The sequence below is a fragment of the Protopterus annectens genome, chromosome 5.part1 (genome assembly GCF_019279795.1).
Source record: "Protopterus annectens isolate FY-2018-M chromosome 5.part1, PAN1.0, whole genome shotgun sequence".
In the NCBI taxonomy this organism is placed as follows: Eukaryota; Metazoa; Chordata; order Ceratodontiformes; family Protopteridae; genus Protopterus; species Protopterus annectens.
This window is the reverse complement of record NC_056736.1, coordinates 529,949,248-529,961,182: the sequence shown is the minus strand read 5'-3', so window position 1 is coordinate 529,961,182 and position 11,935 is coordinate 529,949,248. Positions and strand designations below refer to the sequence as shown.

General features: G+C 42.7%; 1 protein-coding gene across 4 annotated transcripts in view; it reads right to left on the bottom strand.

Annotated features, from left to right (window-relative positions):
- Positions 1-569: 569 nt before the first annotated feature.
- Positions 570-11,935, bottom strand: part of NAA50 (N-alpha-acetyltransferase 50, NatE catalytic subunit) — a 328,119-nt gene continuing 316,753 nt past the window's right edge. For all 4 annotated transcript variants that reach the window (XM_044073146.1, XM_044073147.1, XM_044073148.1 and 1 more), the window contains exon 5: positions 570-2,835. In XM_044073146.1, the coding sequence (XP_043929081.1) occupies positions 2,658-2,835 (178 nt within the window). In that variant the 3' untranslated portion in view covers positions 570-2,657. The remainder of the gene's footprint in view (positions 2,836-11,935) is intronic.

Below are 11,935 nucleotides of genomic sequence, written 5' to 3'. Positions count from 1 at the left end.
TTTTAAGGCACTCCGATTCCAGGAAAGTCTCTCCAAAATGATTGTAATGTCCCCGCTTTGCAATAGTGAGTGAAAGCTTGCCTAGTATTACTTTAGCGACCTGGCTAAGAGGGGAGTTGATACAATGCAAGAGAACACACAATATAGCCCAGTTTTCCCACAAGTGCAAACCTGAGCTAAATATCAAGCTGGACACAAGACATACTCGTGTTTCAGGCAATCAATGAAGGATTTCAAGGACCCTAGGATCTCAGTGTTTATATAAACAAGTCATTAGATTTCATGCTTTTAACAAGCACACACACTAAAGTCTTCAGCTTGCACTTGAAAGAAATCAAACTGACCATTTTACTGAAATAATTTCCTTTAGGGGGCTGCAGAAGTGATTGCTGAGGAGTCAGTAGCCTTTCTCCAATTCCATTCTGGAGAAGGCATCTGTCAAGGATATTGAACAGCACGTTAATTCACTCAAAAAATGCTTTGCTTACAGACTTTCATCAATATCCAAGATGTTAACTTCTGTAACTTTCCAGAATGACAACTTAAAAATAAGAAATTACACCCTTTACTGAACTTAAAATAAAACTTTTAATTAAACAAATCTGAATTATGTTACTTGCTGCCATGTTTTTCCTGGTAGGTACTTTAACACCACACTTCAAAATTTCCTAGAAAAATAATTAAAACCCTCACTTTGCAGAAAAAGGGTCAAGTTATGTATGCACCACCTTGTGATTCTTCTCAAATGACTTCCCATTACTCATGCATCAGAAAACCTACGGGTGCTGAAACAATACAATACCTGGAAGGTTGGCATAATGGTTAAGGTGTTTACCTTACAGACACAAGGTGCAGGGTTGGATTCTCACATGGGGTAATTGGCTAGGCTTGAAATGGTCCACAAGAGCAATCTATGAACCTATCTCCAAAATACAAGTGAAATCAAAAATGGGTATTAACTGCTTTGATAAATGAGGTTTTCCAGTGGATACAGAATCAAAAAATGAAAACTGAACAAACTGACAGTTTTCTTCCTGCCTTCCTCAATTATTCCATCTCTAGACTGTCCACCTTCTAAATTTGCAAACTGTAAATTTACCAGTGTAGGCCATCAGAATGTACTGCCAGAGATGGTCATCTCAAGCAGACTCTGCAGATGTAGATGTTTTGTCCCCGACTTAATTATAACTCAATGGATCACACAGGTTTCACACAGGTTTTGCTGTAGGCCCAGATACTGAGGAGGAAGTAGGGTCCTAGAAGAGTAAATCAGAACAGTCTTGATTGTTCAGCTCTTGCATTTGGGACTGGGGGGGCTGCTAAGGGGTGCACAGAGCACTTCCTGGTGATGATGGTGGGGAATGGATGTACAGGTGCAGCAAAACAAGCACCTGCACTGGGCCAATATTGCACTGTACCATATGGCCAAAATGCAAAGGGGTTATGTGCAAATCACAAAAATCCCAGCAAGCACTCAAATAATTCCACATCAGAAACAGCTCATGTTCCTATTCAGATAGGATTATTTAGTCTCCACACAAGCAACAACCCTACCCCATCAAGCAGCCTTGGTACTGGGGGGATGGGGGTGGATTGTCATGAGTCACAGGATAATGGTTAGGATGCAAAGGCCAAAAAGAAGTCAAAAGATAGTCACCTAAACCTACCAGTTGACCAGCTTCATGCAGATGCCTTTGCTGATAAAGTTGACGCTCATGAAGATGCTACTCTTTCTGCAGTTAGAAGGTAGCAAAATGTTCCCAAGCTTGAACATCTACCCCACAATTTTAAACATTTTTTTTAAGACAGTCTTCTGCCCAAAAGATAAAAACATGCATCTAAAAAAACTAAACATTAAGGCAGATGAACTAATGCAGTGCAATAAAAATGAAAGCTTCCTCTTATGTTGCTTTTCTGACAAGAAGCATGGGTCCAACATCAAATGTTAATAGATCCAGAACCCTTATATTCCGAAACAGTGGGGTACATGTCAGAATGCAAAGGAAATCTGGGTGCACAGTATGTCCCAACCCAAAAACAAAGCAAAATTCCAAACAATACAACTATCTAATTCTGGTGGCCACAACTCTATGAAACAAAGCAAAGAGAGGACAAACATTTAACAGGACACAACCGATACTACTGCTTGTGAACCTTTAAGCACTAGTTTGTCACATGAGAAAAATATGGGCAACTTTTGAAAGTTTATGTAAAACATTATCAGTATTTTCAGAAACACTGTACCCTTACTGCATAACTGTGATATTACTATGGGCTGAGGCTCGTCATCTGGTAAAGTTTCCAGGCCCCAAGATCTCCACTTCAGTTTTATAGTACTAAACCTTTGCCTCCTTATCAAATGAGTAGCAGAGCTCCACAAATTTGGTTCAGAATTAAAAAAAAAATATATGGAATATGGAAAAATGTCCTTTCATAACAAGCCTCAAAAACAAAAAAGTTAACCATATTCCCCAAAAGTACAGTAAAACAGATGAAAAATGATAAATGTAGGATATGCAACAGTTCTTAAAAAAAAAAAAGTGAACAATGAAGCGTGAAGCACAACATGGGAAAAAATCCAAAGTTTTCATGGGCTTTCAAATGTTGATTTTTTGGGTGCAAGCAAGTGCAAGATTAGTGTCCCTTCCCCCTTTTGTTCATTGATTTTTCTGCACATCAGCGTTCTGGGTGGGGGAGGGCACTTTGAGATTCTTCTGGAGTACATGGGCATCTGCTGGCTCTATTCTCTTGTAGTAGTTCTTCTTGGTTTCAATAATCTCAAACCCAAACTTCCGATAGAAGTCTATTGCAGACTCATTGCTGATCTGAACATGCCTGTAACAGATAAGTTTGCAATCATGTTTCAGAAAAGTATTAAACACTGGCATCAAAGTACAACTGGAGAGCTAATTTACCAAAACATTATATGTTAAAGTTCACCACTACAGTTGACAAAGGATCTCTGTTACATGCCTAGTCCTACATTTGACCCGACTTCTCAAAGTTAAGCACCCTACCCCACCCAGTTAAGGGAGACACCACCTTACCACAGATAGAGTATTGTGTGGTATAACAGTGGTGTATCCCCAAATGAAGTGCCCCCAGGGGAGACAGAACAGGGTCCTCTTCATCTATGTCAATTTTCAGGGGAGAAATGCTGGAATCTACAACTTAGCTCCTCGTCAGAATCCGTGTGAAGTCAGTTTCTCTGGAAAAATAACTCTTTCTTTGCAAAGGAGGGACTCCAGAGACACAGGTTTGGTCAGACCTGGCAGTATTCTTTGTATAAAGCTCAAAAAGTCCTGAGCCAACCTAAAACATTTAAAGGGAAGCCAGAAGGATTAGCAGACTAGCCAGGTGGCAACTGCTGAGGTATTAACGGTATTCTAGCCTCAAATGTGAAGGCATCTGGGGGTAGATGGCCAAATGGTAAGCCTTTGGAGGGCAGTCACTAGGCTTCAACATTTGGAAGAGGATATCCTTGGATTAATTTGGGGGATGGGGGAGACTAGGGATATTTCACTCAGTCAAAAGTGAAAAGGTTTCAGCTCAGGGGGACATGCCAGAGAAAACCAGTATGGCAGCCTCCACACCACCACCACCACCACCCAAAGGCCTAGGCAAAAAGCTCCCCAGTGAATGCAAAACCTTTGTAACTAGAAAGCTTCTGGGAAAGCTGCACGTTCCAGGGTCTCCTCTTCCCTTCCAGGGCATGCTTCTTTTCAACATTTTTATTTTTTGGTGCGACATCCATGGGGCCCTTTGCTGCTGCATCTTAAAGGACACTAATCACTTTTTATCCCAGTATGCTTGCAATGAGTTCATTTCCTTACTGTCTTAACAGCTAAACCCTTGGCAAATACCACAGTCCAGGATGCATTCCAAACAAGGCAATACAAGCACCAACCATAACACACCCTACATGGAATCTGCCTCCCACAAATGCACCATTTTTGTCTGTTCAGCATTGATATAATGTAGGTTTACACTAAAATGGCAAATGCTCTTTTCTAGAAACAATGCATGCATCAACACAGGGAAAGAAAGAACTGAAGATAGTATGGGTGGATGGTACGGGTGGACACTGCTTCTGTACCAGGACAGTGTCAGCACCATAAAGGCAGTGTCACCCTTGTTGGCGGAGGATGCGCAGCTATGAACTCAGGATGGCCTTCAGACTCAACTTTCCTGGCAGAAATCCTTCTGTTTAAGATTGTAACAGTGATACAAGGAAACATCTAAACAGATCTTACCCTCAAATGAGGCAGGAGTATTCACTGCTTGATTTTTACCTTACAACTTCAAATTTTACACCGAACATGCAAGACCATCAAATGAATTCCATATCTTGTGATACCTTCCAGATTAGCAAGGCATAAGAAAATAAAATACACTTATTCTGACCAACTGAGTTAGGCAGCACAACTACCATAATACTCTCTCCATGTCAGGCTAGCATCAGATCTTGGGCACACAGCGCACTTTAACTGACCACCTGATCATGATACTACAAAATGGAAAAGAAAATTACAAACCACATCACTTGAGCCCAATAAAGCAGCTGCAGTAAAACATTACCTTGGTGAGCAGTTCAGGCACATAAAAAGCCTGGACTGAAATGAGCTACTGTGGAACTATAAATGGTATACTTCTCCAGGGCAGTGTATTGTTGGAAAGTACAGTTGTGTACACTTACCATAAATGTAGATGTTAGAGTGTATTCACTGTTGCAGTCATTACATTTGGGGTAATCTGCTGGCAGGCTGCCCTCAGTCGGCCTGATTAAAACAAATACAATGGCTTATCCATTTGGAAAAATGGTCTGCTTTAAAATAGCCTTTCCCTCTGCCCCTGCAGCAAATGCCACCAATAGCTGTTCAGATTTTCTTAGAGATTTTGTCCTGTTTAAGTAGAATCTAAGTTGTCTGTGTACATCCAATGAATGCAGAATCCGCTCACCCTTGTTCTGTGGATTGGGAAAGAAAGTTGGCAGATGAATGGTCTGATTAAGAGCCACAGTGGATACCACCTTAGACATGAAAAATGGATTGGTCCCGAGAGCCACCCTGTTCGGATGAAAAATCTGCCATAACAGCCTGTAATTGTGAAATCCTTCTAGCTGTAGTGACTGCTAAAAGGAAAGCTGTTTTCCAGGAGAGAAAGTTTAGGTCCGCAGTAGCAGCTGGCGCAAAAGGAGAGAGAGTTTTTCCAAAACAAAAATTGAGGTCCTATGCATGAGTTGGCACTCTCCTAGGAGGTCTTAAATTTTCGACCCCTCTGAGATGCTGCTTTAGCAGAGGATGAGAGAAGAGGGGAGGTTCTGCATTGTAATGAGCTGAAATGGCTGAGACATGGATTTTTATGGAAGAAAAAGATAGGCCCTTGTGAAGCATTCTCAGTTAAATATTGCAGAATCTGAGGAATATTGGGCATTGCTGTGCTTATTCCTTGTGACTAAGTTCCAGGCACAGAATCTTTTCCATTTGTCAGCATAAGATTTTCTAGTACTAGGCCTTCTAGCCTACAAAATGACATCCATCACATGTTTGCTGAGGGATGACAAGGGTGAAATTAGTTGATTAGCCACGCTGCAAGATTCAAAGTTTAGAGTGCGCAGAATTTGGTAGTTCTGCTGAGACAGTAGGTAAGGTGTCGGAGGCAGGTGCCATGGAGGAAGGTGTGACATTGCGCAGGAGTGGGTACCAGTGTTGACGAGGCCAGTCTGGAGCAATCAGAATCATTTTTGGTTGTCCTGTCTAAGTAGAACTTTGGAGAGCAAAGGAGGAAAGGCACAGACTGATAGGTTTTTCCAGCTGAACGATACAGCATCCACTTTCCAAGCTTTTTTGTGATGAACTCTTGTGCAGAATTTGTCCAACTGATAGTTCTGGGGAGAGGCAAAAAGTTCCATGTCTGGACACCCCCATTTGCGGGTCAACATGCTGAAAACTTGTGGTTCCAATTTCCATTCGTGTGGGTCCATAAGATTTCTGCTTAGTTCGTCTGCCAGAGTATTTAGCTTTCCTGGCAGGAATTGAGCTTGTAGTTGTATTTGGTAGGTCAAGGCCATGTTCCACAATTCCATGGCTAGTCTGCAAAGGGGGTAGGATGTGTACCCTCCTGCTTGTTTATGTACCACATAACTGTGGTGTCTCTGTCTTTATCATTAGTTGTCCTGGATGAAGGTAGTCCTTTAAGGCTGTCAGTGCATTCTGTACAGCTAGCATCTCTTTCTGATCGATATGCAGGTGCATTTGATTTGGGCTCCATTTGTCCTGAATGCACTTTCCTGCCAGATGAGCCCCCCAAGCATAGTCTGGTGTGCCTGTAGTTAGGGTTTAGGTGGCAGGGGGTGCAGTGAATGGCAGCCCCTTGTTTTGGTGGAAGGCCTCTGCCCACCATAGGAACTCTAGTTGCAGGCAAGGTATGATGGGAATCATTGTTTCCAGGCTGTGACAATGTCGACTCCATAAACTTTTTAAGTACCATTGAAGTTTCCTCATATGCAGTCTTGCATATGGTATTAGAAGAATGCAGGAGGCCATGAACCCAAAGGCTTGCAGAATTTGTCTTGCAGATAGCAGGGTTTTTGTGGCCACCTGTTTGAAGCAAGTCACCAGTTGAATTCAAGCTTGCACCCAGGAATGTAATTTTTTGAAAGGGCACCAGATGTGATTTTTTTTAGTTTATGGTGTACCTTAGACAAGTTAGAACCTTTTTTTTTTTTTTTTTTTTTACAAACGCCAGATGCTTTAGAAGAATGTCCTTGTTTTCTGCCTGAATTAGACAATCGTCCAGGTATGGATATATCTGAATATTTCTTTGCCTGCAAAACGGAATTACTGGAGCCAGGCACTTTGTGAAGACCCTGGGCGCAGTAGATAAGCCAAAGGGCAGTGCAGAGAACTGGTAATGCAAGTAGCCTGCTTTGAAGCAGAGGTATCTTCTGCAAGATTCCCTAATTGGGATATGCAGGTAAGCCTCTTAAGTCTAGAGTTACCAACCAGGCATCTTTGCCTAGCATAGGCAGCAAGAGTCAGCATCTTGAATTTTGGAATGTCCAGAAATGTGTTTATAGTGGATAAGTCCAGAATTGGACGCCATGATTTGTCTTTTCTGGGTACCAGGAAAAGTCTAATAGAAACCTCGTCCCTTTTCCTCTTCTGGTACTGGTTGAATAGCCTCCATGTTCATGAGGGACAGAACTTGTTTCTGGGCCTCTGCCCACTGATTTGGGGGCAGATCTGGCCATCAGTTTGGGATTGGCAACGTGTGGAAATGAAATCTGTATCCCTGGGATACTACTTTTAAAACCCATTTGTCCTGGGTAATAAGTTGCCAGTTTCATGCATGAAGTGCCAGTTTTCCTCCCAAAGGGGTGGCTAAAAGGCAAGTGCTTGGTGAGTGTAGAGGGAAGTCACTGAGACCGTTTACCATAGAGAGGTGCCTTGCTGTTTCCACATTTGGAGGTGGAGGCACCGCATTGTTTTGTTCTAAATGTTCCTTGTGACTGAAACCCGGAGCCTTTGGAATGTCTGGATTTGACTTTAGTGGCTCTCAAAGGAACTGGAAAGGACCAGTTAGTAGGCCAGTGCCTACTAAATCTGGAGGTTGCACTTGTAAGAAATCATTCACAGTTTGCATAGATTTAGCTTTATCTTCCATCTTTTTTAACACTTCTTCAACCTTATTACCAAAGAGATGGTCCTGTTGTAAAGGAGCATCCAACAATTTTGCTTTAACATGGTCAGGCAGAGTTTGCTCTTTGAGCCAAGCATGCCTTCTTACAGCACAGATCCAGTTACAGCAGCCCTGCAAGAGGCCTCCAAAGAATCAAAACCACATTGCTAAGTATGTTTTCCAACTTGTTCAGCTGAATGTAATAAATCCCGCAAATCTTTATTTTCCACACAGAGATTAACAACTTTCCATTTAAGTAGTCCCATGATATGCTATTGATATTTAAGCATATGAAATTGACAGTTTAAAGCCCTGATTGCCAAGGTTGCAGACGTGTAAACCTTCTTACCCCATCTATCCAGCACCCTGGAATCTCTATCAGGAGTAGTAGGATTTTTAGCAGTAGAGTTCTTAATGCCCTTGGGACCCTGAGAAATTTTCAGGATCAGCAGTAGGATTTTTGAAAAGGAAAAAGTAAGATTTTTAGCAGTAGAGTTCTTAATGCCCTTGGGACCCTGAGACATTTTCAGGATCAGCAGTAGGATTTTTGAAAAGGAATGTGTGGGAGTCAGGAACCCTGTAGTATCTGTCTGGCTTACTAGGAGCCAGAGCCAGAGAATCAGGAGTCATACTAGATTCTGAAAAAAACATAAACAATGTTTAGAACAGGAGGTACAGCCAAAGGCCTATGCTGAGGAAGAAGAAAATCCCCAAGTCTCTTTTTAGAGTCAGAGAAATCCTGACTTTCCCAGTGGAAATGGTCCCTTACTGTATGTAAAGTTTCGCCAAAAGAGAAGTCCTCAGGGGGAGAAGCAGAAGGAATGGAATTTTCTGCGTCAGAGTCCTCATAAGTAGGTATAGATAAATCCTGTTCAGTAGAAGAATCAGAAGAAATAGAATCCTGATCAGAAGATTTACAATCAATGTCCTGCCTAGGCCTCTTAGCAGGAGGGGGTTGGCTACCTCTGATCAAGGTAATTAAATCTTCAGCCATTTTGATCATTTGCTTTTTAGGCACAGGGGCCTGCACATGTGGCGCAAGCGTCGGTTCTTTAGAGAGAAGTAGATTTTGGCCTTAGTTTTGAAGATGACGTTGGTTTAATATTCAAATCTTTAGGCTTGAAAACACCCTCAGAAGCCGGTGCCTGCACAGCAGTTCTGGACCCATCTAAGGTGGAGACATCTGCGGGTTCAATAGTTAAAGCATCTCGCGGCATACCGGACTCAGATTGGGTCTCAGTAGAGGCCTGCGAATCAAAAGTAGCGGGCATCAGGGGCTGCAAAAGCACCTCACTGAGTACCGGCGAACTAGCAACTGGCTTAGGAGAAGCGTAGTCAGCTGTGGACCACGACGGACTCTTTCTTTGCGTTTAGGTATTCTGGTAGTCGGATTGCTAACAGACGTCATTTCTGGACAGTTAAATAGTGAGCCAAAATATTTAGAAGCAAAAATGTACCAGCGTTTAATAGTGCGTTGATTAAATCTAGCACATAACCAACAAGGTACGTTATGATCAGGGCCTAAGCAAGGAATACAGTACAAATGAAAATCCTTATGAGGTATTAGTTTCCCACAGGTAATGCAATTAACTTTTAACCAAAGGAAAGGAACAAGAAATCAGCAAGTGAAAGTTTAATGACACTCCGCACGTAAAAATCACCGCACAAGCAGAACCAAACAAAAAGCAAGAAAAAGTTTCCCCAATGGGATACTTAGCTTTTAGTTGAAGACTTCGGTTCTGAAACTCGAAAATGAAAATTTCAGGCGTCGGCCGACCAGCACTTGCAAACAGCTTCCGCTTCGGGTACCACGTGGCAAGAAAGTCTTATGTAATGTAATGGTGTCGACTGCATGTTTTATAGTCCTGACAACCGGACGTCATGGAAGAAGGGACAGCAACCGACGCAGGACCCAAGACTTTGTTAATCAGACCGACTGAGGGCAACCTGCCAGCAGATTACCCCAAATGTAATGACTGCAACAGTGAAACACGAAGAACATCAACATTTTTTCTTTAAACTGGTCTAGGAACTGATGCTAAACATCCCTTACTAAAGCTTCAAAAACTATAAACAGTTTGGACAGCTCAAGTTAAGCTACCACACTTCAAGTTGCATCTCATTTACTGTTTTCCATGTAGAATGTTTGCTAATCTATCCAGTAACTATGCTACAATCATCTAGCCATTCCAACAGCAGGAGGTCCTACTAAAAAAAGAATCTTATCTTTGTGTCACATCACTCTTGTGTAGAGTAAAATTTCTGGACAAAGTAAGCCTTCTGAGCACTTCCACAGATATGGAAAGAACAGCATTAGGTGGCAAGCAGTTCCAGGGAAAACCAACAGCAGTTTCCAAAAAAGCAGTACAACAATTAAGTCAAGATCACTGGCTCAACGGAGAAAGATGGCCAGACAAATAGTCAAGATCTTAAGGTAACCAGAAATTTAGCAAAGGTGTAAGCAAAAAAAATAAAAGAAATGCACAGTTGAGAATTTAATTATGTCAAAGTACAGCAAGTCAATCGGCATCTGGTACATCACACTGTATGGTTAAACTTCTAGACTTCAGTGCAGCTGAAATTTTCAGAATGCAGTACTGTAAAGCGACATTAAAATGTTTCTACCAATTCTGAACAGAGACAAACTACAAATGTACATCTGCTGCTGTTTGCTACTCGGTTACTAGAGTCCAAACTGACCCATATCTTGGGAGAAAAGGGAATCTAAACATCCATAGCTGGGACAAACAGCAAGCACACATTACTGTCTGATCTGTAAAGAAACAGTTTACAGTGGTTAATGCTGGGATACGCCTTCTGATAACCTCAATTTGGACTTTCCCTCGGGGGGGGGGGGGGGGGAGACTGACACGACGACGACAAGTGCACTTCTAACAAGCAAGTACAGTGAAGTCGCATGACAACCCATGAGGGTAATTTTTCCTCCTTTGCCCTTCCATTTCAATGCCTATCCATTGGGGGGGGAAGAGAACTAACTACTCGCATACATGTCTAGCATAGGTTCATAGGTTGGTACTAGGCTATCGGCCCTAGGGCCTATACAAGCCTAGCCATAACAATTCCCTGGCTATTTCTTCCCACACTATTTACTTCCCTGGACCCCTGTCCAGCAGGGCGACTGACGTGATCCCCGGGGTGAATTTCCTTTCTCCCATCCAATCATCAAGGTTGCTTTTGAAGAGGGCCAAGGAGGCGCTCTGCTTGACATGTATGGGCAGTCTATTCCAGAGTCTGGGGAGTCTCCGGGTCAGGAACCTATCCCTCCAACATGTTTTATTATGATGACAAGGTTTAGATCTCTGGAGCGTGTGGCTCAGATTGGGATTTCTTTAAGTGTAGCATGTCCAACAGCTCTGGGTTTGACATGGTCTTGTATGTTAAGCAGAGATCGCCTCTGAGTAGACTATATGCGACAGAGTATAGCTGGAGTTTAAGGCGGTCAGCATAGGGCATCTGCTTTAGGCCTGTGATTCTTTTAGTAAGGTATTTCTGCGGCCTTTCCAGTTGTTGCACATGTCTTGAGAAGTACATACCAAATGGGTCGTTGCATTCTATAACTGGTCTAATGAGGGATGAGTACAGTGGGACAATGACCTCCTTTTTTCTGGATGAAAAGCCCTTGGCGATTAGGTGTGCCACATAGGATTTCCTGACTGTTGTGGAGATGTGGTTATTGAAGGCGAGACCACTGTCCACCTGTGTCCTTAAGTCTATCACACTTTCGGTGTTTAGTGTACTGCCACCTATGTGGTAATTCACGGGTACATGTTTTTTCCCCAAAGGGGATAACTATACATTTCTTCGCATGGAGCTTGAGCCCATGGCTTTGGAACCAAGCATCTGTTTCTGTAAGGACCTTTTGCAGAATATCCACATCATTTGGGGATTCAATAATGGCTCCCAGTTTGCAGTCATCTGCAAACTTTGTCAGCCAGAGTGTCCCTTGGTGTTGGCCTGTACTTCAGAGAAGTAGATGCCAAACAAGAGCGGTTCCAGGACTGACCTGAGGTACTCCACTTGTCTGGAACTGGATTTGGAGGCAGCTACATTTACAGTGTGGGTTTGGTCATTAAGCCAGTTGGCAACCAGAGTGACGTAGGGATGCAGATATAAAGACTGCAGGAGGAGATTAAGCTAAGACAGGCGGCCTCCTAGCAGTATACATTTGTGCAGAGCAGTCACCATGGTAATAAATGAGATGTCCCTCTGTCTTGCTCTGGATATTGTGCCCTAG